The following is a 27888-nucleotide window of genomic DNA, read 5'->3' as shown; positions in this document are numbered from 1 at the left end:
TACTAGTGTCCAATCTGTTGTTTTATAATGTTGTTAATTCATACATTCACAAACAAATTTTTGTGAAATGTTTGCTTGAAACGTCTGCTTATATAGGCTAACTTAAAAATAGATATATATTTATTGTTTATATATATATATTGTTGCCACATATATATAGTCTATCTGTTAACCACTGTAATAGCATGGGAAGAAAAGCTCATGTTGTAAATTCATGATGATAGGCTAAATAGCATCTGCTAAATGCGTCGAATGTAAATTGATTGGTGTAAACGCTTGAAAGTGATACTATGTGTAAGCGTGTGTGTGTGTCTGATTGAAGTTAAGCGAAAACAATTGAGAGAGAGAGAGAGAGAGAGAGAGAGAGAGAGAGAGAGAGAGAGAGAGAGAGAGAGAGAGAGAGAGAGAGAGAGAGAGAGAGTAGCCCTAGGTAGGTGGTTTCCCCTGAACTGTCATCGTACAGTAGATGACGTTTCCCAGAGGGTCACATGATTTGTCTCTTACAGTAAAAACCCAATATGGCAGAGATGGCAGGTCTTGCACGGTAACTAAAGCAACACCAACACTTTCTATAGCACCCTGGTCGATTTTTCGCGACCGACCGCCGACATGAGGGAAAAACCGAAGAAGAAAAAGGGGAGGACGTGGGCAGAGGCCGCCAAAACGGTAAAACTGAAGACTTCTTGAGAGCTTGTTTTCGCCTTGTGCTCCCACTTGTACAACTGTGTTTATGAGTTCATGACCCGCTCTGGTGTAGGCGAAGTATTGCGTATGCATTTCGGGGCCTGGTTTCGGTTGGTGTTGCCAAAGTGAATTTAGATCCATACACTATGAAGTATGACATAACGCGTGCATGAAATGGTTTTCTCCGTAACTGCGTAACATTTAGGAACTTTTTGATCCTGGAAGTGTTTTGCTGAAACGTGTAGCATGACGGTCTTGTCAGTTGCTAGCTCGCGCGAGGCAGCTTAGCGCGCTTGTAGACTAGTGACACTTCGCTGGTTAGCCAGTTAGCTTAGCTCAGCTCACCTAACCCACAAAAACATCCCCGTATTTTCATTAAATATCAAGGACACTTTAATATGATCCTTTGCTTTTTAACTCGCCAATGTTTTCTGTTGTAGACGGTTAGAATCACCGTCCGCTTAAGTATGGTTTGTTTTTATAGACCGCGAGTTGTCAAACAGCTTGTTTACTTTTTGACGCCGTTATTGTTCTTTTGACCATGGCATTTTGAATTCAGACGAACTGTTTTTGCGCATTGCTGTTGCATATTACTTTAGTCTCAGTTTGTAATATGCGACAGATAAGTTACACTATTACTGGACATGACTTCAGAGATACAAGTGTCCTCTTCAAGCTGAAGGTTCATATGCACAGATTTTGATTATGCACCTGTTTGCGCTGTTCAACCTGTGAACCAGTCTTCAGTCAGATGTTCTTGATGAATCGGTTAGCGAATCTGACTAAACGATTAGTTTACGAATCCTTCTAAATCAGTCAGAGCGGTCCTCGAAAGAGTGGATTATTTGGACATCTCCTATTCAGTGTCAACAGCTTAACCACACCTTTGACCAAGAACTGACTCTTTGTCCAAATCGTAATATTCGAAAGAGTTGCAGCAGAATATGCAAATACAACTGAAAATGCTTATGACATGACTGCATAACAGGTTTACAGTACAATGAACGTAGACGCATGCAATTACAATAAAAACCGTCCAATTCGTGTGAGTGAAAAGAAAGTTACAGCATAAAGGCAAAACACAAAAGTCAGTGGCATGCAGTGGTGTTCTGAAATTAGGGAAACTCGTTTTTTTTCCAAGTCCCAGTTACACTTAATGTCACATTAAACACTTCTGTCACAGAAATGAAGATGTAAATTACCTTTAATTTCACCAAGCTGATTGTTCAAGCCTCCCATTGTAACTGCTGGTGTCGCTGTGTTACTTAAAGCCACAGTCCATACGTTTATTTTTATTTTTTTTGGTTCAAAATGTTTTTTTTTAGCAAGTAGCCTACACAAGCCAATATTCAAAACTTAGCCCCATTCACAACGGTAAGCTTTTTCTAATGTGTTATAATTTGAGTGATATGGAGGATTTACGCGGGAAATTCAAGCAGGCCTTTACATAAAGAAAGAGTCCAGTAGTAACGCACGTGAAGAGCATGTTCTTCAGTGGGTCATTTCTAGACTTTTCTCACAGCAGCTGAAATACACAGTCACACAATGCAAATGCTGTTAACGTTAACATTTTGAGAACAAAGTATAACAATCGTTGGTAGTGCTATACACTCACTCACCTAAAGGATTATAAGAAACACCATACTATTATATTAACATCACCATAACTGGAATACTGTGTTTGACTCCCTTTCGTCATCAGAACTGCCTTAATTCTATGTGGCATTGATTCAACAAGGTGCTGAAAGCATTCTTTAGAAATGTTGGCCCATATTGATAGGATAGCATCTTGCAGTTGATGGAGATTTGTGGGATGCACATCCAGGGCACCAAGCTCCCGTTCCGCCACATCCCAAAGATCCTCTATTGGGTTGAGATCTGGTGACTGTGGGGGCCATTTTAGTACAGTGAACTCATTGTCATGTTCAAGAAACCAATTTGGAATGATTCGAGCTTTGTGACATGGTGCATTATCCTGCTGGAAGTAGCCATCAGAGGATGGGTACATAGTAGGGATGGGCATTTTCACAAAATATTGTATTTGAATATTTGGGCTCATAAAGATTGAATATTTGTTTATTTAAATTAGGTATTTTGAGAAAATGAGAGAGAGACTTTTTTTTTTATCAACATGTCACCATTTATGAACAAGCTTAGGCAATGTACACAACACACTTACGTTATATCTTAAGGCTTTAAAACAATTAAAAGTATGTGTAAAAAATATGCCTAAAGAACAAAAGCATTATAAGCTCAAGCAACGCGAAAAAACACTAAGAAATCAGTGCGCCATGTTATTGTGCAGAACGACACACACACACACACACACACACACACACACACACACACACACACACACACACGCATCTGTACTGTATCCAGTAGGGGTGTGCATTGGCACTGCCTTCACGATTCGATTCGATTACGATTCACCAGGTAACGATTCGATTCAATTCGATTCTACGATGCATTGTGATGCATCAAAATTCTACGGCACACAAAGCAAATCAGTCATCATTTTCATCAGTCATGAGGCAATACAAGCAGATATTAAACAACAGATTGTATTGGCTGCTATGTGTCTCCTGTATCTTTGAAATAAAAGTTATTAAATAAAATAAAATGTAATTAAATAAAATTAAATAAAATGCAATTAACCCTTAAATGCATGACTGTTTCACCAAACATTCTTACATATTCAGGTCGTTAGCGACCCAGATCTATATTTAACATGGATAGACCTCTACCTGTCTTGATAATATATAAAACTCCTGTTGTTAGAGTAACAGCTACAGAAGAATAAAATAAAACCTATTTCGTTACCTTTTGGAGCTTGTAAGGGATCAGTTTGAGCAGATGTTTAATACCATCATCATATGACCTCGTCAGAGCTCGTTTACCAGTATATTCAGGATCTGCCTCATATTCCAGCATATTCTCCAAACTCATTTTCAATGTCTTCAAAATCAATATTTTGATCACTGACAGCTTCTTGACCACATCCATCATCAAGAGACAGTGACACTAACATATGATTGTGTTTAGTACTTGCTCTCTGAAGTAAATCACTAACCCATTTCAAGTTTTGCAAATTATAATTATTGTTTCGTTTTCTATCAGAGGTAACTATGAGTGAAACGTCACTTCATTATTGGGTATCAGACATTGCCACCTTGTGGAATAAAGGTGAATTGCGCCGTATTTCGTCATTATAGATTAATTTATGAATGTGCAAAATATATATACGAACAATCCTACACACCTCGGGTCGTTAGCGCGTTTTTAATAACCCGTCTATCGCGGTCATCTCCCTCCGCCTCAGCCATCTTCCTTGTTGTTGTTGTTATTCTCCTGGAACCGGAAGTATTTGAAACTTCACAACTTTATCGTCCGCCAGAAAATAAACAGTGACATAATCGATTATGGCACTTTGCCGCATCGATGCTGAATCGTTCATGCCCCGCATCGCGATGCATCGCCGAATCGATTATTGTTGACACCCCTAGTATCCAGAGTAGATGGCGTTAATGATTAAAATTAGTTCTATTTGTTTTTAAATTGATGAGATGCAGCGCTCCCATCCAGTGTAAGTAAATGTCAGTCGTAAAGACCCAACACCTGACAGAGGGGCCTATGGTGCTATGATGTATAACTATTTGTCAGTGTCTTGCTCTTGAAGCAGTTATAAATGTATTTGTATCTGTGATGTCAGATCCCACAATCCCACAGTGTTTTTGGAACTTGACTAAATAAGTGCTTTGTTTACTATGAGTAGGATGGTTTAAACTAGAAAACGTATAGGAATTAATGGTTCAAATGACCTCTTATGTACAAAGATCTAGGCAAATTTGATTACTTATACCATGCCCACTTTAACAAAAAAACTATAGTAGTATATCAATAATACTAAAATGATGCTGGTGTCCAGATAGAGTTTGGGGCCACTGTATGTGCCTTGTGTCTAAGACAAGAAACAGGGTTTCATGTAAGCAAAAGATGCATGGGTGAATGCAGGATGGAAGATTAGCGGCTCTTGGGCCTCCATCCAGCAGTTGACTTCATGTGTGGCTAAAAGCCACAGATGACTTCGAATGTCTAGAGTCTGTTTGCTTTTCCCAAACTCTCGAAATACAACCACTTTTGAATGTAGATCAAAGTTCAAAGTATCTCACCCAAACTAACTCGTTTCTCTGACCCAGTAAGAACTAGGCTAGTTTCACAGGACGGGATTGTCTGCTTCACTGAGGTCAATTAATGATAGAATTCAAAGGCATTATTGTCTAGCAAACCTCCTTTTGGACTGACCATTCGTTCCACTTCATCCTTTCACTGCGGTTACTGCTATAGTGAGTCATTGCTGAATTGTTCACTTGTTCACGTAATTCTGTTCGCAGGTGCTCGAGAAGTACCCCAACACACCAATGAGTCATAAAGAGATCCTGCAAGTAATTCAGAGAGAAAGGCTGAAGGAGATAAGGTGAGGTCATTCTCCAGATGTCTGTTGGGTATTTCTTTATTAAAATAGCTATTTTATATCAAACACTCTTTCTAGTTTGTGTAGATTGTGTAGGCTTCTCCTGAACTGTACCACATCATTTACCTCTTCTGTTTTATTTACTGTCTTTTATTTTATTTTATTTTTCCAAAGCAAAATTTAATGCGGCAACATATCTAATTATCACATCTCTTTTTTTTGTTGGTTTGTTTCATTTCTCTGTTGTCTTCCAGAAGGTAAGATTACACAGTAGTACACCCTTCCCTCCAACTAACTAGTCCATTAGCCAATCCCTATGCATGCTATTAACATGCCCCCAGTTGACACAGCATGCAAAGGAACTGTATAAACCTCAAGAGTGAGGACCTAATGGCCATGGCTTAGACCATAGTGCTTGTCCTCAGAAATGGCTAGTGGCTTGTTGTGCTTCTGGTTTTGTTCTGTTGTAAGATGCTTCATAATATCTGTGTACTGAATGCGTGTTTAGTCTCCTTTATCCCATCATTACGATTATTTATTCAAGACTAAAACTCTGAAAAATTGCTTTGTGATTCTGACAAAGACAAGTTATACAAAACAAATAAACTAAAAATTGAACTCCTTTAGGGTTATTACTCTTAAAGTAGAACTTTTTATGTTACTCTTGATCGTTATACCTTTGTGATTACTGTCTATGGGGGAAAAAAAACGAACAGAGACTACAGCTAGCTGTCTAAAACACTATTTAGGTGAATTTAAACAATGGCTAAGTGGCTAAAAGCATCTCGTTGTCATTTAAGGGCCCTGTTCATGTTGGACAGATATTTGAATTGCATTCAGTGTCTGTTAAGAGGCACAAAGACACCCTTTATGTTTAGACATTAACTGTAATAGCTCCATGTTGCAAGCACCAATCTGGTTCGTTATTATTATTATTATTATTATTATTATTATTATTATTATTATTTTTATATATAGACAGTACTCACAAAGGTATAACGATCAAGATTAACTTACAAATTCCCCGGAGTTTTCCTTTAACTAAAACTATTTCAAATGTTAATTGGAAGAAAGCTGAAATAAAACACTCAATGAAAATTTGACTAAAATAAGTTAATTAGGAACTAAAATTACTAACTGGAAATAATCAAACTCCAAAAGTGAAATAAAATAAACATAACCTAAAAAGTAATATAATAAAAATCACAAAAGCACAAAAATAAAAAGTATATAAAAAAGTTAATAATAAAACAGTAATACAAAAAATCACCCCCTTTCACATATTTGTCCCTACATTACATTATATTTTCTTTGCATACGGTACAATTTGCCTTGAAGTACTACATTTTAATGTTTGTGTAGAATTAGTAAAGATTGGCCACCTATACATATATAAGGTGCATTCCCATTACCAGCGACTTTGTCGCTGCTTGTCGCCAGTGGTGGTGAGGTTGCTAGTGGGCGTTCCTACTACTGTTTGCATTCACAAATGTTGTATACAACAAATCAGTTTTTTTGCCATTACAAACAAACATTTTTCGAAGGAAAAGAATATATCTAAATGCCTGCTGTCGTATCACCCAAGGGATGCTGCACATTGGTGGTGGTGGAGGAGAATCCGCCTTTCCATGTAAAGCGCTTTAAGTACCCAGAAAAGCGTTATATATAATGTAACTTATTATTATTATTGTTATTATTAAATGGAATCAGTACATTAAATGCCAAATATTAAATATGAACATGAGACAGCGAGTGTTCTTTGCCATTGTGGCTATTTATCTGCAGCAAAATGGCAAATGGTGGTCTATCTGGGTTCACAAAACCATTCAGGTTCGGAGTCAGCACGGTGAGAACCACGGAGACATATCATAAATTATTGGACAGTTGCTGACTGCTAAAATGAGCTTCTCCTTCATCTTGCCTCGGAACTGAAACTGTAACTCCTATTTTCACTCCCGAAAGTCATTGTTCATTTGCATAAAGTTTAACAGATCTCAATTTTGGTACGTCGCTGGATACGCCATATCCAGTTGGCAATGGTTACTGATGCTGAAAATCGTCCACTCTCAATTGAAATGAATGGGATCCTGTCATTTTGTTGCTGTGTGTCGCTGGTAGTGTGAATGCATCTTTATTAGTGTTAAAATTTGCGGTTATGCTAAAGTGTGTCATTTCTAAAACACACAATGCATGTGACTAATCACAACACACTGGTCCAGCTGACCAATCAGAGCACATTGCACTATTCAGAAGAAGGGGCTTCATAGTGACAGTAACTACACAGAGAGTTACTGACAGACTGTGAAAAGAGTTGCTGCCTGCAACAATGTAAAATATGTGAAAAATATTCTAAATATTTAAACATTAAAAACCTATTCTAGTTGACCCTCGCCCAAATCAGGACTTTGTAAAAATGGCATAATATGGAACTTTAATTTAAATTAATTTTGACATTCATGCACAAATATCTGGAAACCAACCACTGAACTGTGATCTTTGTGACAGCTTTTCAGTTATGTAAAGATGGTGACTGATTAAATTTGTTGATTTTTCATTTTTCAGTGGGACTTCCCCTCTAGCCTGTCTCAATGCCATGCTCCATACCAACTCACGTGGAGAGGAAGGGATCTTCTACAAGGTCCCTGGTCGAATGGGAGTCTATACACTGAAGGTAAACAAGGTTAATCACATCGCAACTCTCAGAAACTTGTCTGAACACAGGTCATGTAGCTAGGCATGTCAATACAAATATAATCATAGATTACATTCTCAGATTGTATATACAGTGCCCTCCACTAATATTGGCAGCCTTGGTAAAAATGATTAAAGAAGGCTGAAAATAAATCAGATTTTTTTCTTTTTAATCAAATATCACCTACATCACCACAAGTTGTTTAGGAGGGTTTCAAGCAAAATCCTCCTTGCTTATCCAAAAAAAAAAAAAAACTGCATATTGAGTTGTCAGACACGACTGAAACTTTAAAAGGGACCTGGCTCTGTGGTCAGATGAAACAAAAAAAAAAAGCTTTTTGGCAGCAAACACAATAGATGGGTTTGGTGCAAACAGAGATAAAAAGTACCCGATGTCCACGGTTAAATATAATGGTAGATTGTTTATTTTGTGGCCCTATTTTTTTTTGCTGAAGGTCCTGGACATCTTTTTCAGATACAGTACATGGTATCATGAATTCTAGAAAATGCCAACAAATAAGAAAATCAAAACCTGACTGCTTCTGCTAGAAATTTTATAGTGGGCCGTGGTTGGATCTTCCATCAGGACAATGATCCAGAACAAATGTCAAAATCAACACAAAAACTTGTCACTGAGCACAAAATGAAGCTTTTTCCATGGCCATCCCATTTCTCTGACCTGAATCCTATAGAAAATGAGTGGGGTGAACTGAAGAGGAGAAGGACCAACATGGAGCTGGGAATCTGAAGAGATACTGTATGGAGGAATGGTCTCTAATCGCTTTTCAGGTGTTCTTCTAAAATGCTTGATGAGTTTGGACAGGGTATCCGCGGGGTCTTGAAAAGTCTTAAAAGGTGATAAATCAATTTTGGGAAAATTAAGACCCTTATAAAGTATTAAAAAGTCTTATCACGGCTTTATAAAGTCTTAAATTTTGAAAGTATTTTGTTCAAGCTTTGTCAAAAGAGTTTGACTCCAAAAAGTATTTATGAATATATTTCTTTTCATCCCCATAAGTATTAAAAAAAGACGGGGCGCTTAGTCTGAGATCGGCTCGGAGCGCGCGCGCGCCAAGGGTGGAAATTAGCACCGCCACCAGCCAAATGCGGCTGATTTTGAGTTGTGGCGGGTAAACTCGCTCCACCTACCGAGCTGTTTCACCTCTTTGTAAACTTTGTTCAATGCATGCGAGTGCTGCCGTATGTGCGCATATAACCAGTCGTTTTCTCCGTCATCACTCGCGTGAAGATGCGCTGTGAGACTCGCACGCGCGCTGAGAGAAGATCTGACGCTGTGCATCATCCGAGAGCGCGCGCTCGTCTCACAGCGCGCAAATATTGAGTTCTCTTTCCAGTTTTGGGCTTAAACAGACAAACTCACACAAGAAGTATGTCAACATGTCCATCTTGATGAGTATCGTAGCAGACATAGTCTGAATATGCCTGTGAACTGTATAGTATGCACAGTCGAGAAAGACGAACATATTATCCCTACATCAGGTCTTAAAGGCGCAGTAGCCTTTACTGCTGCCTGAGTGATGTCCTTATATTTAGTTTGACATTAAACAATGCTCTTGATTGAATAGCTTTTGTAAGTTTAATAAGGATTAATCTTTCATTTAAACAGTTAAATATTCAGTTATTTTACATTTGATTACTTTATTCAATTTCTGTACCTTTCTGCATTCCAGTAGGCATGTGCATTATTATTTAATGTACACATGAGTGAGGTCAAGTTAAACATTTTAGTTTGAATTTTATTTTTCGGTTTTCGGCTTTTGTTTCTTCTTTTTTGGTTTCGGCCAAGAAGTGATTTCGGTGCGTCCCTACTGACAATGTTCTTCTCAGTATGTTGTCAACACACTTCAAAGATGCCAGAACGAATAGTTTCATTGTTGGGACTAAAAACCATAAAACTGAAAGCCATAAAAGACCACAAATCATCGTGAAAATGTCTGTATTTCATTGAGACTTGAGATTAAATAAACTGCTTAAGTATTGTAGAGCTTGTAGTATTAATTTTCACGTGCAGTTACACATTGTCAGTTAAAAACAAAAAAGTGGCTGGTAAAAACATTGAGTGGTAGACTTTGAAAAAAGTTAATCTCCATCCCTGGCGAGCGCCGTCTACAGGTGACGTCATGTATTTTGCGAAATGCGCAGTTAGGTAATGTCGCCCTCCATACGTTGCGAAACAGATATGCAATGTAAGAAATACAAAATTGGCCTACGATAGAGATTTTAAGTCTACATTCGACTACAACTGTTTATTAAAGGTTTGTTGACGATTAAAACTTGAAGTGCGATGAGGTCTTAAAATATTTTGAGAAGGTCTTTAAAAAGTCTTAAAAAGGTCTTGAAATTAACTTCAGGATTTCTGCATATACCCTGTTGGAGAAGACTCAGAGCTCTTATCTTGCAAAAAGGACGTTGCAATAATTAGCCAATGTGAATTAGAGAAAAACATTTATTTCATAATGAGATTTTCCCCTCACGGGAATGGAAGATCAAAAGGATTAACAATGCAGATTTATTTTCACAGCCTTCTTTGCTCATATTTATCAAGGGTGCTGATATTAGTGGAAGGTACTGTACTAATAACATGTATACCTTAAATGCAATTGGATTAAAGATGGAAAAAAAATATATATATAAACGCCAGTTACATATTGCTTGTCTGTTGTCTAAAGTTCCTACGGCTCTGTTGACAGGCATTAATTTTTACTGTGCCATTTGCTGTTAGAATTAATTAATGCTCAGTTAACATTTGCATAACAAGCCACACTTGTCAATGATGCTTTTAAAAATTGAAAAAAGTAAAAAAATAGAAGTTTTCTACATATTTATGCTCTATACATTCCTAATGATTTATTAAATGTATGAATTAACATTATATGTTTGGTCCGATTCAAATGAGCTGTTTTATGAAATTTAATACTGGCCATCTAATGTGTATGGTTTGTATTTGTATGTGAACAGAAGGACATTGGAGATGTGGCGAAGGAACTGTCAGAAGAGGCTTCAGAGGACAGCAGTGATAGCATGTCTGATACCCGATGCACAGAAAATACCAGCACCACTACCTACAACAAAGATGGACGCAGAGGAAGGTGGACAAGGAGAGGTAGTCTACCCTATTTTTATGAAATCTGAATAGATAAACTTAGAGCTGAAGTGTGTAATATTCCTCCTGTCTGTCGTTGCTTAGATAGTTCCACTCCAAACTCATGCCACTGGATAGGCCTGTCTTGGATTACTGAAACAGAACAATGTTTTGATATTACCATTTGTAGCACTTCAACTTTCATTAATTAACATACTTTCATTAATTTCATTAATTAACATACATAGATCTACATACTTTAAATGTGCACTGTGTAAATTTAAGGGGCATCTAGTGGTGAGGTTGTGAATTGCAGACACAGGACAAAGATTTCATCATCTGAGACAGCAGAAAGTAGCTAGAGCTCTGTAGAGCAGTTGGTCCATTTAGGGCTACTGTAGTAACATGACGTAGCAAAAGGTGACTTCACTGTAAGGGGACCCGCGGTGTATATAGATTAAAATGGCTAATTTTAAGGTAATAAAAACAACACTTGTGTCTTTGTACACCATGGAACAGTTATGTATATTATATAGTATTTCAGTCAACAGATCCTGATAAATATTACTCACTGCACCCCTAAATGCGACATACACTACCATTCAAAAGTTTGGGTTTGCTAAGATTTTTATACTTATACTCACCTAGGCTGCATTTATTTTATCAAGAAAAGTAATATTGTGAAATATTATTACAATTTAAAATAACAGTTTTCTATTATTAATATTTTACAATGTAATTTATTCTTGTGATGACAGCTGAATTTTCAGCATCATTACTTCAATCTTCAGCATCACATGATCCTTTAGAAATCATTGCAATATGCTAATTTGTTGCTCATTTCTTATTATTATCAATGTTAAACAATTCTGCCTTAAATTTTTGTGTCCTTGCTTTAATGCATCCTTGTTAAATGAAAGTATTAATTTCTTTTAAAAATGTTTTACAGATCACAAACTCTTTAATGGTAGTGTGTTTAAATATTTAGTTACAAATATATTTAAATATTAATGCTCTACAGCTAATATACTCTACAGGGTGAGCAGGTGAGAGATTCTTGTTTAAAAAAGTCAATTTCTTTTAAAGAAAATGCAATTTGTGGCTAATTATTATGGTTGTGCCTCTTGAAATATCTCATCATTGTTTGGGTGAGCATTTTCGTCCTAAGGTTGCCATCATCTTACATGAAGTACATTGTGTCATGTGTCATATTGAGTCTGTAACATCCACACAATGTAAAAGCATTTGTACCTATATTTTGTTATATTACATCCAGTCACACAATATTATATTAATTAAAAGTTGATTTTTATGATTTTTAAAGAACAAAGAGCAAGTGCATATGATCTTTATAACAGGGTATGATTGTGAAGCATATATCGTAATGCAGTTTAATGAGAAAATTATTTGATTACAATGTCTCTTCAAAATATTAATTATTTTATACAACATACTAAACAAAAACACATTTTCATCAAGTGGCTAAAATATGTCAGCTTGTCACTAATATTTAAAGATTTGAAGAAATATAAAATTGTAGTTCAATTTGTTATGTAAACTTGTGCATGTAAAATGGTTTACTATATGTAAATGTATCAGTAACCTACGGTCCCATGATCACTATTAGATATGACTCATTCTGTGTGTTGTGGGATGGAGATGACATTCTGAATCATGAATGTGTAACTTATGCAGATGTGGACAGTAACTAAGTACATTTACTTGAGTACTGTACTTGTGCATTCCGCCTTAAAGTGACAGCAGCTTTGTAAAGAGCTTTGAAACTTATATACAAGTATTTAAATTAGTTTAAGTTAGTCATATGCTAGTATGTCAGATGGAGCATCACTATATGACTTAAACCATGATGACAGTGTGCATTTATACAACAATAATAAAATAATGCATTAGCATAAAAAAAGGAAATTTACTTTGATACTTAAGTACTTTTGAAAACAAATACTTCTGTACTTTTACTTGAGTAAAAATCTGTTTTTACAACTTTCACTTGTAACGGAGTAATATTTGACAAAATAAATATCAGTAGTACTTTTACTTTTACTCAAGTAATAGAGTTGTGTACTTTGTCCACCTCTGCTTATATGCTAGTTCTGATATATGTATAAATGACCTCACATTGTAGTTTTGCTCCTTTCAAGTCAAAATATTTTTTTGAATGCAGAACACCCTTTAAACAGGAAGTTCTACTCTACTTTTTTGCAAGATTGATACCACTTCCTCATATATTTGAGAACAGCACGAAGTTATCTAGACAAACACAGGCTTTACCTCAAGCTGTCTTGTAGAAACTTTTTAACTAAATATTTGAGGATAATGCACTCTAACAGAGGGAATTCATGCAGAATAAAGTACTGTAAGTAAAAAATGTATCTTAATATGCTGATGAAACTTTAATGTTGTGAATTAAGAAAATTAGGATTGTTGTGTCAGAGAGTGAAACCAACTGGGCAAAGACCAGGAAGTAATTACCACAGCATATTAGACTACACAGAGAGTTTGTTTGAAAGTATTTTTTGAAAACACTCTTTCTTTTATAAATGTGCTTGGATGACTGCGTCAATCTAGTGAAATACATTTTGTCTTTATTTTTTCAAGGTTAGTTTAAAAGTCATAGGTATTTGACTTTTTGGTATACTTCATCTTAGCTGAATTTATAAATCATTTTTTTATGCCTTGCAGATTTAAACATTTGTTTTTTGTGACACACTGAATAATGATGTAGAGAATTCTGCTGATTCACGTGTCACAATGTAAAGTTATCTAGCTGGCTGGATTGAGGACTAATACCCCTGGTGCTAACATGCCGTTAAAAACTTAAACAAACCAACTGAACAGATGACTTGTGAGAATTAATAGTCTTGGAAGAATCAAGAAGAAAGGGTTGCAGTTGGCATTTATAAACAAATCATCACACCGTGTATATCGTTTTCCAGCAAATGTGTATTTATAAGTTATAGCTGTTTCAAAAAGCAGTGTAAACGCAATGCCATTTCCAGTGTTTATTGCAAGATAACAACTCAACTTTATGACGAAATATATATTTAAAAAATGTCCGAATTTTTAAAAGTAATCATGTACATGTTCATTTGTGTTTGTGGTACAGATGTCCAAATATGTATTGCTTTCCAATCATTCTCAGTGCCAGCAAAACTGCAGTCTCAGCCATCCTCCCCACAGTCTCGCTGTTCGTCTCCATCAGTCTCCAGCAGCAAACTCATGTCCCCATCACAGAAACACAGCAAGAAGGCCCTCAAACAGGTGCTGCCATTAATACCTCTTAATACTGTTTGTTTTGTTCGAGCTGTAAATAACTATTACTGCAAATAACATAGAGGACTTATTTTTATAGTATTTGTTTTAATATACAGTCAAACTAAAAATTATTCAGACACCAGATTAATTTTTATTTTTTTGCTAGTGGGTACAGGAAACTATTAGCCTGACAAGCCAGACCCACATCAAGATGTTGGATCTGGGAACTCACCATTTGCAGGGCTTAATCTGAGCAGTGGGATAAATGGTTGTCTTTCAGATTCTCTCTGCACGCAATAGGATAGTGCTACAACCAAACAGAGCAACTAAGAAGGTGAAGGGGAGCTAGTTTAAACTCAGCAAAACTCAGAACACATCTTCCCTTCTTAAAGGAAATGTATGTAAGATTGTGGCCAAAATTGGTACTGCAATCACTTTCAAATGACTGTAGAGTGATGTATCCCCTCGCCCCCTCCCCCTGACTTGAGGTTGCCAGATAGGCTGCAGGATCCTGTAGGAATGTTTGTAACTGCAGCTGTTGTAACTAGAGCAGAGCTGGCAACCCGGATGCCGAAACACTACTGACTTTGTGATTGGTAGATAGGTGGAGTGGTGAGCTTCAGGCTAAAACACAACATGTCAACATCAACATCAGTTGAGGGCTGCAACAACAACTTTTAAATGACAATATCCCGGAGTACTGTTGTCAGTGATATTTGAAATTAACACAATTTCTTAATATCTAGTGACATATTAAGGCCATTTTATGATTAATTGAAATACATTTCTTACACACAGTTCCTTTAAGAATGACTTCAGTGCCGTTCTTTTCTCAAAAAAAAGTCAAAAAGACTCTTTTGGCCAGAGTCGTGGCCAAAGCCGATTCGAAAGACCGCTGTTCATCATCAGAGTTTGTTTTTTCCAGCTCGCAAACCAGCTAGACGCCTTGGGTGCAAATTAGATGCTTCTGCTAGGGTGCGTCTAGATTTCTAGGCTAGGAAACTATAGTATATATAGTTCATTTATACAAGTGAGGATAGCAAAATAAAATAATCTGTGACATTTTATACCCAAAAATTATTCATACAATGAACTACCTGTAAAAATGTATAAAAGATTTGTGACCAAAATTATTCATTCACTTTGACCTGACCATGTTTTGTTTAAGTGTATTTCCTTTAATTGCAAATGCAACCTTTTACACCACAGACTGAACAAAATGAAGCATTGCTTGGTCATTGGTTGACCTGGTATTATCTAATTGTGTAATCAAATTTAACAGCTGACAGCTGATTGGTTGAATGTAATCCATTACATTCCTTTCTATCGAAGTTATCTGACATTATGGTTCATGTAGGTTGTCTACAAACCAGAAGGTTGGTGGTTCAATCCCCGGTTCCACCTGACCAAGTGTCGAAGTGTCCATGAGCAAGACACCTAACCACAGCTGCTCCCGACGAGCTGGATGGCGCCTTACATGGCTGACATCGCCGTCGGTGTATGAATGGGTGAATGTGAGGCAAAAATGTAAAGCGCTTTGGATAAAAGCGCTATATAAATGCAGTCCATATAAATGCAGTCCATTTGAATCCGTTCTGACAAAGTTACTGTCAGTTCTTGTCATATTTTATCACCATTTTCTAAACTATAGTGAATAAAAGGATAATGTGAGAATGTTTAAGGTGTCTGAATACATTTTGATTTGACTGTATATTACGATAACGGTATATCACATGTTTTTTTTGTTTTGTTGTTTCTTGCAATTCAACGTAAAAATGCTTTATATATTAAATAACCATGTGGTAATTAATGCCATTTGGATAATCAATTAATTAAAAATGTATTAAAAGTAGTTAATATAAATTATTATTTACATAATTACAACTTAATTGATGGAAACCAAGATAATTCCTTACAAGTTCAACTTTCTAGACCTACAATGATATTAATCACTGTTGACTGGTTTAAACCTTTTGAGAGACCCTCTCTGCGTATAACCTATGTTATGTAACCTGTGGGTTTATTGACGTTCTCCTTTTTTGCCCTTCTTCATTTATAGGCACTGAAACAGCAGCAGCAGAGGAACCAACGTCGGCAATGTGGAATCCCCAATGCTTCAAGCCCACGGCTGCTCCTCAAGACTGTCAAAGATATGGCTCGTGACTCCTCTAAAACCTGTAACTACAGTTTTTGATTTTTTTGAGTATTTTGATTTTTTGATTTTGAGTATTTTTAGTTTCACTAGACACCTATTTATCATTTAACCAAAATATAAATGATGCAAATTGTCTGTATATTTTTCATTATTAATTTTACCTTCCTGTCTGTGATGTAAGAAATAAAAGCATGTTCTTCAGGTGTGTCCAAACTTTTGATGGTTCTGCATATTCATGAAAATACAAAAGAAATCTAAGACCCTATGTCTTTTTGCTGTAGCCTGGGAGATGAAACAGACAGAGCGCTGCCCTGCCAGTCCACAGAACTCTACCTCCAGCTCGTCCTCCTCTGTCAAAGCAGATGTGTGCCACCCGACTGGTGCCCGAAAGGTTACTCAGCGCTCCAGCCGGCTCAGTGCTAGTGAGTATCTTCACACAGATTTATGTCATTTGTCTCACCACATGAGATGCTGTAGCTGATCCCACCGCTTTGGATTTTCAGGACAACTGAGACGTACCAGGTGTGAGATAGATGTTGAGACACCAGATTCCATCCTTGTCAACACCAACTTGCGAGCACTAATCAACAAGCACACATTCTCACTGTTGCCTACAGACTGTCAACAGAAGCTTCTTAAGATGCTGCCAGAGGTTGACCAGCAGGTAGTGAAATGCAGAAGAACATACATTTTGTGGATCATGAATCACTGATTGTTATTGATTATCCAATTTTGGTGCTGAGTTGTCACTCTTTGTTTCTAGGCTAGTATGGATGGGGCTTTGAAGGTGACCAGCTCTGCCTTGAACAATGAATTCTTTACATCAGCAGCACAATCTTGGAAGGAGAGGTTGTCAGAGGGTCAGTTGTTGTCCTCATTTCTTAAATGCATTTTTTGTTAATTTCACTGACTGATACATCATTGGTCTTGATTGTTTTACTTCTCAGTGTGAATACAGCATCACACAGAAGAAAAAGTTTTTGGGCATAATTATAGACACCCTATTTGGTGGTATTCTTTTTTGGTGATTGAGGGATTACCAAGATAAAATAAGTAGTATTTTACAGGTCATGTGATCTAAACATGTCAGTCCCCAAGAGGAGGCAATATCAAAGCAGTCTTCATTTAAAGGGTTAGTTCACCAAAAAGATATTTTATATTTAGTCCAAGAGTATATGCAGTCAATGCCCACTTCACTGTCCATGTCCAGAAAGCTAATAAAAAACATCATCAAAGTAGTCCATATGTGACATCAGTTGGTTGATTAGAATCTCTTGAAGCGTCGAAAATACATTTTGGTCCAAAAATATCAAAAACTATGATTTTATTCAGCATTGTCTTCTCTTCCGCGTTCCTCCAAAAAGATTCAAACGGTTAATGAATCAGTGAATCGATCAATGATTTGGGTCGCCAAAGTCACGTGACTTTTTGGAGAAACACGGAAGAGAGGACAATGCTGAATAAAATCATAGTTTTTGATATTTTTGGACCAAAATGTATTTTCAATGCTTCAAGAGATTCGAATCAACCAACTGATGTCACATATGGACTACTTTGATGATGTTTTTATTCCCTTTCTGGACATGGACAGTGAAGTGGGCATAGACTGAATATGCTCTGGGACTAAAATATAAAATATCTTAAACTGAGTTCCGATAATGAACAGAGGTCTTACGGGTGTGGAACAACATTAGGGTGAGTCATTAATAACATTTTTATTTCATTTTTGGGTGAACTAACCCTTTAATGTGTATGTACATATTTTTAAGTATCTATCAAAATAATATAAAAAAGTACAACTCTTTAGAACTAAACTTTTTTTTACAGTGGAAGAAGTTATTTGGTGCTTAGTTTCACACACACACACACACACACACACACACACACACACACACACACACACACACACACACACACACACACACACATACACAGGTACTTGGTTAATAAGCAGATTTATCTGCAATATTTAGGAACGTTTACACAACAACGATGTACTAAAATGGAAAAGGTTTTCCTTTGCATTTTTCAATGTTGTCATCGATCTTGTTCACACGAAAACAACTAAAAACACTGTATTCTGCTGATGTCAATTTGTAAAGAAGCACTTCCTGCCTATAGACTGAACATGTAATGCACATGACATGCATGACTACAAATTTGCGGTTTTGTCTTTTACATAAATGATAAACATATAGTTTTGAAAAGCTCGCGTTTTCAGGCGACCAAAACGCCATGGTCGTGTAAACGGCCAAAATGCATAAAAAGTTTAGTTTATAGATAAAAATGATTTTGTGTAAACAGCCCCTTTAATATGAGGCTTATGCATAATTGTGTTCTCAGGTGAGTTTACTCCAGAGTTGAGACTGAGAATGCGGCAAGAAATTGAGAAGGAAAAGAAGGTGGAACTTTGGAAAGAGCATTTCTTTGAGAGCTACTATGGTGAACAGTAAGTCAGCCACCACACCTTATGGAAATACTGAAAACAGAAAATTTAAAAGGTCAGACTGGAGTGAAACTCAACCGGAAGGTGGCTCTCCAGGAGCAGGATTGCATACCCCTGGTCTAGGTAAAGCAAGCTGCCCACTGTCACTTAAAGCTACACTGTGTAACTTTTTTAGTTTATTCTTAGCTAAAAACACTTAGTTCGTTCAAAAATATATGTGCTCATTAATGTATATTTACTTATAATACATACGGGTGAGGGGTTTGAATGCTGGTCGCCATGTTACCCCTCCATCTTGAAAGTACATTAGCCAAAGAGGGACATACCCGTAAATTCAAGCTTCGCCTTTCGCGTTTTAACACTCGATGGCACTCATGGACGAGGTCGAAGCCATGTTAATCTTGGACTAAATCGGCCACCGTAGGAGTTAAAACGAAATCGGAATTGAGAGGAACAGAATCTATTATTCCCTGGATGGACATATACCTTTTCACCGCTAGATGGGGGAAAATATCACACAGTGTAGCTTTAAGGCCCCAATATGCTCACAGTGAAGTTTTTTTACTGTTATGAAAATCTGCCCATGCTCCTGTATGGAATTACCTTTGTCTCAATAAAACTGAACAAAACTTTTTTAGAAACTATCAAAAATATGCCATTACAAAAGAAGAAAAACACATTGAAAATGAAAAAAAATTAACTCAGTTGCACAAATGTAACAGGATATTCAGTATGCTTCATTCTTTGTTAATGTTTTCAAAATCAATAGTTCATTTATTAGCTAATATAAACCTCATGTTTAATTCTTGCATTTATACTGAATATCATCAGTGGTTGTATATCAAGAGCAGGGAACAGTTTTTTTAATGCATTTTATTTCATGATTTCACCGGAACAAATAGAAATCTGCAACGGCGTTAGGCATTTAAAGCGCTCGTCTGTGTATAGACTGCACATGCACGCACCACAAACAGCGGCAACGAGCGCCATATCGCCTCTTATACAGGTCATCTTAAAAAATTAGCATATTGTGATAAAGTTCATTATTTTCCATAATGTAATGATAAAAATTAAACTTTCCTATATTTTAGATTCATTGCACACCAACTGAAATATTTCAGGTCTTTTATTGTTTTAATACTGATGATTTTGGCATACAGCTCATGAAAACCCAAAATCTAAAAAAATTAGCATATCATGAAAATGTTCTCTAAACGAGCTATTAACCTAATTATCTAAATCAACTAATTAACTCTAAACACCTGCAAAAGATTCCTGAGGCTTTTAAAAACTCCCAGCCTGGTTCATTACTCAAAACCGCAATCATGGGTAAGACTGCCGGCCCGACCCTGTCCAGAAGGCCATCATTGACACCCTCAATATGCTTCTTTTTTTTTTTTTAGAAGGACTTGTATAACAAACGAATGATATTATGCTCTTCTAGTTAACCAGAGATGATGTGTTTGTATTAGTTAGGTTCATCTGTGCAACAAGATGTTTCAATGTTTCAAAAAGTGGTGGGGACATGTCCCACCCGCAAATTACGCCTATGTATATCAATAACCCGCAACAAACTGTTGCACACTGTAAATGGATACAACTTTTATCGGTATTATTGGTTACTTCAATAACACAAACTTATTGCTTCCTTGAAGAACAAGCAGGTGAAGATGATGATGACGATGAAGCCGCCGCCGCCGCCGCTCCATGTCTCTCCTGAGAGCTCATCTTGACGAACTAATTCAAAGCACCGCGAGATCATTTCACCTGTCCATCAAAAGCTCTTTATCCAATCAGAGTAGATCACTGTTAAGCCTGGCCCCACGAGCGGTTTGTGTCAAAACTGCAAACAAAAAACTGAGAAACGCAAGCGAAATCTTTGGCAATGCATTCCCAATCCACGGTTTGTGAAAACGAATCTTTGAAAAACATTAACAAAGAATGAAGCATACTGAATATCCTGTTACATTTGTGCAACTGAATTCATTTTTTTCATTTTCAGCGTGTTTTTCTTCTTTTGTAATGGCATATTTTGATCGTTTCTGAAAAAGTTTTGTTCAGTTTTATAACGTTTTGTTCAATTTTATAACGTTTCGTTCAGTTTATAAAGTTTTATTCAGTTTTATAAAGTTTTGTTCAGTTTTATTGAGACAAAGGTAATTCCATACTCCTGGAAGCTGCATTTAAATGAACATCTGCTGCACGTTTTCCTTTCAATAACAAAATAATTTGACACTCTAGTCAAGTAGTTTATTTACAGCATTTGATAAAATAGATTTACAGAATTAAAATAACTGTGTTGTTGTCGCTTTAAATTAAAGGAGCCTCAGATCACACCTACCTATTAAGTAATTGCCAAAGACCAATGGTAGTGCGAAGGGTTTTACCAGCCGAAATGAACTTTTCCAGAAAATTTGTTACGGTAACTTGTTACGTGTGGGTCTGTCACAATTAAACAAGTGCCTCTGAAATATTGTGCACTGTAAAAAAACAACAACTTTAAAAGTTACGGTAAAATGGGAACTGTGGCTGCTAGAAATTTACCGTAAAAAATATGGTAGCAACATTTTAGGTTTTAGAGATTTAACTTAAATTTAACGTAAAAAAAAAAAAAAATATATATATATATATATATATATATATATATATATATATATATATATATATATATATATATATATATATATATATATATATATAATATATTTCATTAACTGATATAATGTTAATATACCGACAAATTGAAATAATAATATATTTTTTGTACCTTATCTTTGTAATACACTGAAAACCACCAAAAACAGGTGGTGATGAGAGAGTCAAGTGATGAATCAAAGCTCATCACAAGCAGCTTTTCCACAAGCTGAGAAGGTAAATACTAATAAAAGGTAATAATAAAAGGTGCAGTGTTATTCATATAGGCACAAAACACCATAATGGTAACACGTGACACTAAAGTAATGCAATGAACATTTATTTAACAATGTTAGATATAACATAAAACCCTAATGTGCATAACTGATTGAAAAGCTAAGACAACACATAGTTATTTAGTTAAAAATACATCAAATGTGAAGTGTAATGCAGGGAATTCTGGGAATTGACGCTTTTTCACTATAAATTATACAATGAAATTCATTTTCACTTCCAAAAACTGTAAATTTAACAAAATTTTACTGTTAAGTGAGGTTAGATATTTTGTTCACTCTATTTTATAATTTTGGAATTTTGCTGTTAACCAATAACCATATAATTTTTACAGTCTTTTACTGTTAAAATAACAATAATTTTTTTACGTTGTGATCCCTGCCATGTATTCTTATTTTGGTTTCAAATCAACATCAGACTGGAAAATTGGAAAATTGATTAGTGGACCATTAGTTTAGTGTATCATAGGGGAGTTGTTTATTTTAACATTCTTTTTGCTAATCTTCTATCTTTTTTTGCTTTTCAGTTCTGGACTGAGTATAGATGAATCCAAAGAGCTGACGGAAGCCATGGACATTCCTGAACCAGCTACAAGCTCAGTCCTATCAGAAAAGCCAGAGATTGTCAAAGAGACTCAGAAGATAAACCTGGTAACAGAGGTCATCCACATGGAGTTGAGATCCAGAGATGTGAAATCAACAGTAACACATGCCCCCCCTGAAGAGCCAGTCAAACCTCCTTCTTCAGTGCAATCCCATTTATCCTTAAACACAAGGAAGGATACACAGGAAGAATTGACTCTAGAGTCCTCTGTTCAAAAAGCAGTGGATCATAAACCTGTCAGTGAGAAAAAACTGGAGAATGAGATCACATGTAAGACCCCGGTATCTCCTATTGAAGCGATAGTCACCTGTTTGAAAGAAAAGGAAACACAGACCACTAAAGAGGAAAGTCCCATGGGAAAGGCTGGACCGATAACGGAGAGCAATAAGGCTGGATCTCCAATAACTGCTGTCACATCTGAGCCTCTGAAGAGAAAATTATCTGCTGAACTGGATACAGAGCTCAGAACAGAGAAGAAGCCCCGTGTCTCTTTATCAGAAATGTCATCCACTGTGACAGCTAAAGAAAAGTTAGAACAGAGAGTACCTCCTCTCAAAGTAAGTTTTAGGTTTATTTCTTTTGAAGAAGAAAAAAATAACCCTAAGAATTAAATGGCACTGTGTAACACCCTGTTTTCCCCAGATGAGTGATGAGATGCATCAAATGCCAATAGAACCCCATTATATTTAGTCATACTGTTTACACTTTTTACGGCAAGGTGCAATGTAATGAGTTACTGACAGCTTTAAGCAGTTGACAAGGGTCACACCTGGTGTATACATAAGTTTCTTTTGTGTTATGAATGATACCTCACATTGTGTGACTTGTTGAGGAGAAATTTATTGATTTTCTTAGCAATCATACTTGTATACAACCGACCAGAACACTCTTGCAACGACCTTGGAATGCACTACCAACTATCGAGAACACTCTAATAATCATAACAGCATTCTAAAACCCACTCAGAACCCCTTAGCAACAACATAGCAATGTCCTGGCAACCACCCACAACACCCTATTATAGTGGTAGGGAGTTTTTCTCACACAAAGAACTTTGGAAAATGTAAATATCTTTAAAAATGCTTTATAATAATTTTGACATTATATGTTAACTTTAGTGGAATTTTGGCTCTGCTAGTAACACTTAAACTCTCTTTTTGCAGATCCCAGTGTCAAGAATTCTCTCTGCCCCTGCCTCTATGGAGCAGGTATCTCCAAGGACTCCTGTTCCCTTAACACCCCCTAGTATTCGTCCCGGTCGCACCGGTGCACGTACTCTAGCTGACATCAAGGCAAAAGCCCAGTTAGCACGCGCACAGCGTGCTGCTGCAGCAGCAGCCGGGTCATCTTCCTCAAGAGGAACCAGCTCAGTTGGAGGTACCTCAACACCCTCTCCAGCTCGGTCCTTTTCAGAAGATTTTTCACCAGCAAGCAGCAGAAGTCAATCTGTTTCGCCTATAAAGCTAAGCTCCGAATCTCCGGCCTCTGAAGGCACAGTGACTCTTTCACAAACCTCTCCTTCCTCAGGTTTTACTGGACTCACAGACCCTGGTTTTGTACAAGACTTCAGTGCAAGCCATGGTTTTTTAAAAGAAAATCGCTCTTTGATGGGGTCCCAAACCACTCAGTGCATGTTGAACCCAACAGGCAAGTTTCAACATAACCTCATAAGTCCTGGAGGGACGCTAGCACCTTTAAGTCATACAGGAAACGTGACCGTCTCAAACACAATTGCACAAAACCAGAGACCACAGCAGACACCTTTTTCAGGAGCATTAGTGACCAAGCCTAGCTCTTCAATCCCAGCAAACAATCCTCTGGTCACTCAGCTTCTTCAAGGCAAAGAGGTTCCATTAGAAAAGATCCTCCCAAAGCCACTAGCCAAGGTGGAGGTTCAGTCTATGGCTATTTCAGCCAGAGATCAAGGGAACCTTAGTACCACTACTGCTGCAACAAACCAAGATGATATCAGCAAATTTGGGAATCAAATTCCTTTTGGCTCATCTGTGATGCAAGTCAGAAGTATGGACAAGTTGGTCAAAGCTGGCACTCAGGACCAGATTCTCCATCCACTAAGGCTCAAATGTGAGCAGAAGCACACCGATTCAAACTGTCAACCCTCTCAATTTCCATCTTGTCAGTTAGGTCACCTTGAAAGCAGCCTGGACCAAAGAGTCCATCTAGGAATTTTTGGACGGAAGAGGGTATCTAAGCCAGCTATGACAGGACACTACCTCCTCAATGTCTCCACATACGGTAGAGTATCCGAGAGCAGCAAACGGCCGCACCTAGCTAGTAATACAAGCTCTGCCCTTGCCAACCTGAAGACAGAGAAAATTGAAACAGAGGAGAGTTTAAAAGGGAAGACAGAATCACTTGCAGGGTCTCATACCACCTCTCAAGGACATCTGAATTTCCCAAGGGTCAAAGTGGAACAGCAGGGATGTTTCATCAACAAATCAGATGATGATTTGGAAGCCCAACCCTGTTCTGATATAAAGTCTGAATCTCCATCACTAAGCTGTTCATCCAGCAAAGAAGAAGGCAGCACTTCTACTAGAACCAAAGAAACATGCTCAAGAACACCACTTGATATGTGCAGCAATATACAGGATAAAGCAGAGCGATATCAGTTAAGTGACAGTCACCAACACGTGTTTTTGTCTCAGAAAGCCCATAATGGACCTCAGTATGGTGGCACTATCAGCATGTCTGTGCCTCATGCACTGAACCACAGCAAGGCTGACACTCCAACTTCTCCTACTGTGTCCTGCAGTGGTGATGGTGAAACGGCTGCTAGAGGTATGATGTCTTTTTCCGTCACTGTCACTGCCATACCTGCAGGTCACCTGCTGGATCAGAGCAGTCAGGGTGAAACCTCACCTGAGCAAGCCTACATGGAAACCTCTGGGATGGAGGACGTCCAGTCAAAGTGCTACTGTCGGCTCAAGGCCATGATTATGTGCAAGGGATGTGGCGCATTCTGTCATGATGATTGCATTGGTCCATCCAAACTATGCGTCTCATGTTTGGTGGTACGATAGTGGTCATAAGGATAAACTGCGACTCTTTCATTCATTAAGAAAAGCAATCACTGCAGTAAGAGTAGCAGAAATGTTACAACAGTACAGCAGTGATGCTCTCGCTGTGGTAATCTAGTCATGTATCCGATGTCATTTGAGACAGGCTGTTGTGCTGTTATTCATTGGGGGGAATTCACTAAGAATGAATTGCACCTGCTAATAGTGCTACTTATTTGCACGTACTTTCTGCTTTATTTTAGTGTCCGATTCAGGAAAGGAATTATGCAAATCAAATAATGTTGCTGTTCTCGTAAGTCAGTTCTGAGTTCTTAGTTGTGGGGAATGCAGCAGACTACCGTGATATGGCAAGCTTTACTGGGACTGTTCAGTATTGCTGTGCTTCTACAATCCAGACACCTGAATCGGCTCTTAAAGTACCGCAAATGCACTCGACTACACTGCATCAGAGGTCTTCTCGGGTCCTAAAATCTGTACTCTAACCAAATCGCACAGAATTACTTCTTACCCGAACCCGTCATGCATAAATAATTTAAAAAATTAGAGCCGAGTCTGATCCGATGACATTTATTTTTGAACCTGACTGGACCCGAACGTAAACAGCATTGAAATGTGCACAGCCTGCAGCCCGACAGTGTCAGGAAAAATCCTGGTGTCCTCCTGACTGATTTGGCCGCTGCTCTGTTACTTTCGGTTATTTATTTTCTTATTTATTATTACTTTATATTATTGCCTGCCCGATGGATCCAAGTAATTTCTGAGTTTGGCTTTCAATTGTTACCAGTGTTTTGGAAAAATAAATGTGATAGCTCCGTTAAAATGTAATCGATAGCCTAAGAAATCATGGATTCGCTCGTGTTGTCTGCAAAGCTATTTACCTCATCTCCGTCGAAAGGATTCTGCACACACACACCAAAAAAAGAAGCCCTGCATAAACACACAGCGTAATAAAGCACATGGCTATTCCTGATTGACCTCATAGCTATAAGAAGATGTATTTCTGTGTGCAAGGTTACCAACGTTGTTCCTTTTCTACGTGCGTTTCTCAAAAATGCACTTATCATAAGTGCTGAAAGGTCAATCACTCATTACTGTAACCTCATTAAATCCTATAACTTTTGGCATAATGTTATTTTCCTGACCATAAGAAAATTAAAGTTTATTTTAATCCACGCTGATGCTGCTTGTTAAAACGGTAGGCAAAAACGTGGATCCACCGAGCCTAAACCGTGCATTGCAAGCAGAAGCGCGAATTCAGAGAGAACTTAAAAAAAGTTTTCATAGAATTATTTTAAATAATAAAAATGTTGTCAAATGCCCGACATAGTTCAAAAGAATTTGGGTCTTCTCAGGTCTATTTGGAAAAACCACATTTATTTTAAATTACCCGAGATCCAAGGCTACTAATAGCTAATAGCCGTGTCCGAGGCAATCATAGTTTTGGACTCAGGTCAGATCCAAGTGGACCTGTGAAGACCTCTACACTGCATCTGTGGATATTTGCCAGGTTATCATACTTTTGTCTGTCATTTGCAGTTTCAGCACTTTAAGCGCCTGGTTAAAGGTGCAGTATGTAATATTGACAGCTAGTGATCGAAATGGGTAATTCAGTCCAAATTCAAAATATTGAAAAGAGTCGTTTCCCCCGCCCGTTTTTAGATTGGGCAGATTCTGCAATCTCTGACCCAGTTTGTTTGCTGGCTCAACCCTCTACAATGCGAGTAAATCACTCGTATATATGAGTAAATCTTCACTCTTGGCAAATAAATAATATCTATCATTAGCCATTGGCTAATAAATTCTTAGATTTTACTTACCAGTGCATGTCTAAGAGGCTAAGAATAAGTTTTGCATAGATATATTTTCTCTCTTAACACTCAGAGAAACACTGTCGCTCTCTGTTAAGCAATCTGTCTATTTCAGTTCAGCTCAACGAATGTGAGCATACCTGTATCAGATGTACCGTAAATTCTAGTGTGAAGGCACACAACTTGGCGTCGCTTTGCAGAGAGCGCTGTTTCTCTCGTGCGCGCTCTCTCTTTCTCGCTCTCTTTCTCACACACGCATACACACATACACGTACGCACGCACACAAAGAGAGTCTTAAATACCACACGTTTAAGAACAAGCAGAAGATATGCTGGTTTCTCCGGTAGTGGGGGTGGGATTAATGCGCAAACGGCAATTTCATTGGCTGGAGGTAATATTTGTTACCTTCAGTGTTTTGATTCCAGCAAATCAGTTTGAGTGAACGCAGACAACGTGATTACTCATGAACCCAAGCAGCTCAGCCATCCCTAGTGCATTGTATATTGTTATTAGTAGTTAGCACATTTCTGAATGACCAACAATATCTTAAACACCACCACCAGTCCTAAGTTCAGTTTAAATATCAAATATGCATTCATGCATGTCCTTGTATATATTAGGGCTGTCAAACGATTAATCTTGATTTCGATATAGATGTATATAAATATAAAAAACATTTCA

General features: G+C 37.4%; 1 protein-coding gene across 3 annotated transcripts; it reads left to right on the top strand.

Moving 5' to 3' along the window:
* The first annotated feature begins 432 nt into the window (after window positions 1–432).
* Window positions 433–27888, top strand: asxl2 (ASXL transcriptional regulator 2). 3 transcript variants are annotated; one of them, XM_067455385.1, is made up of 12 exons: window positions 433–666; window positions 5079–5161; window positions 7721–7829; window positions 10829–10973; window positions 14113–14231; window positions 16285–16402; window positions 16662–16802; window positions 16884–17044; window positions 17144–17240; window positions 18724–18829; window positions 22281–22914; window positions 23521–27888. In XM_067455385.1, exons 1-12 carry the CDS (start codon window positions 610–612, stop codon window positions 25399–25401), a joined length of 3651 nt encoding a protein of 1216 aa, XP_067311486.1. In that variant the 5' UTR covers window positions 433–609; the 3' UTR covers window positions 25402–27888. The 3 variants fall into 3 exon arrangements, with proteins under 3 accessions (XP_067311486.1, XP_067311488.1, XP_067311487.1); XM_067455387.1 differs by lacking the exons at window positions 433–666; window positions 5079–5161; window positions 7721–7829; window positions 10829–10973 and adding an exon at window positions 13217–13326; XM_067455386.1 differs by lacking the exons at window positions 433–666; window positions 5079–5161; window positions 7721–7829; window positions 10829–10973 and adding an exon at window positions 13225–13326 and having other exon boundaries at window positions 14077–14231.

The sequence above is a fragment of the Pseudorasbora parva genome, chromosome 10 (genome assembly GCF_024679245.1).
Source record: "Pseudorasbora parva isolate DD20220531a chromosome 10, ASM2467924v1, whole genome shotgun sequence".
Taxonomy (NCBI): domain Eukaryota; kingdom Metazoa; phylum Chordata; class Actinopteri; order Cypriniformes; family Gobionidae; genus Pseudorasbora; species Pseudorasbora parva.
The sequence above is the reverse complement of the archived record's forward strand: the minus strand, read 5'-3'. Positions and strand labels throughout refer to the sequence as shown.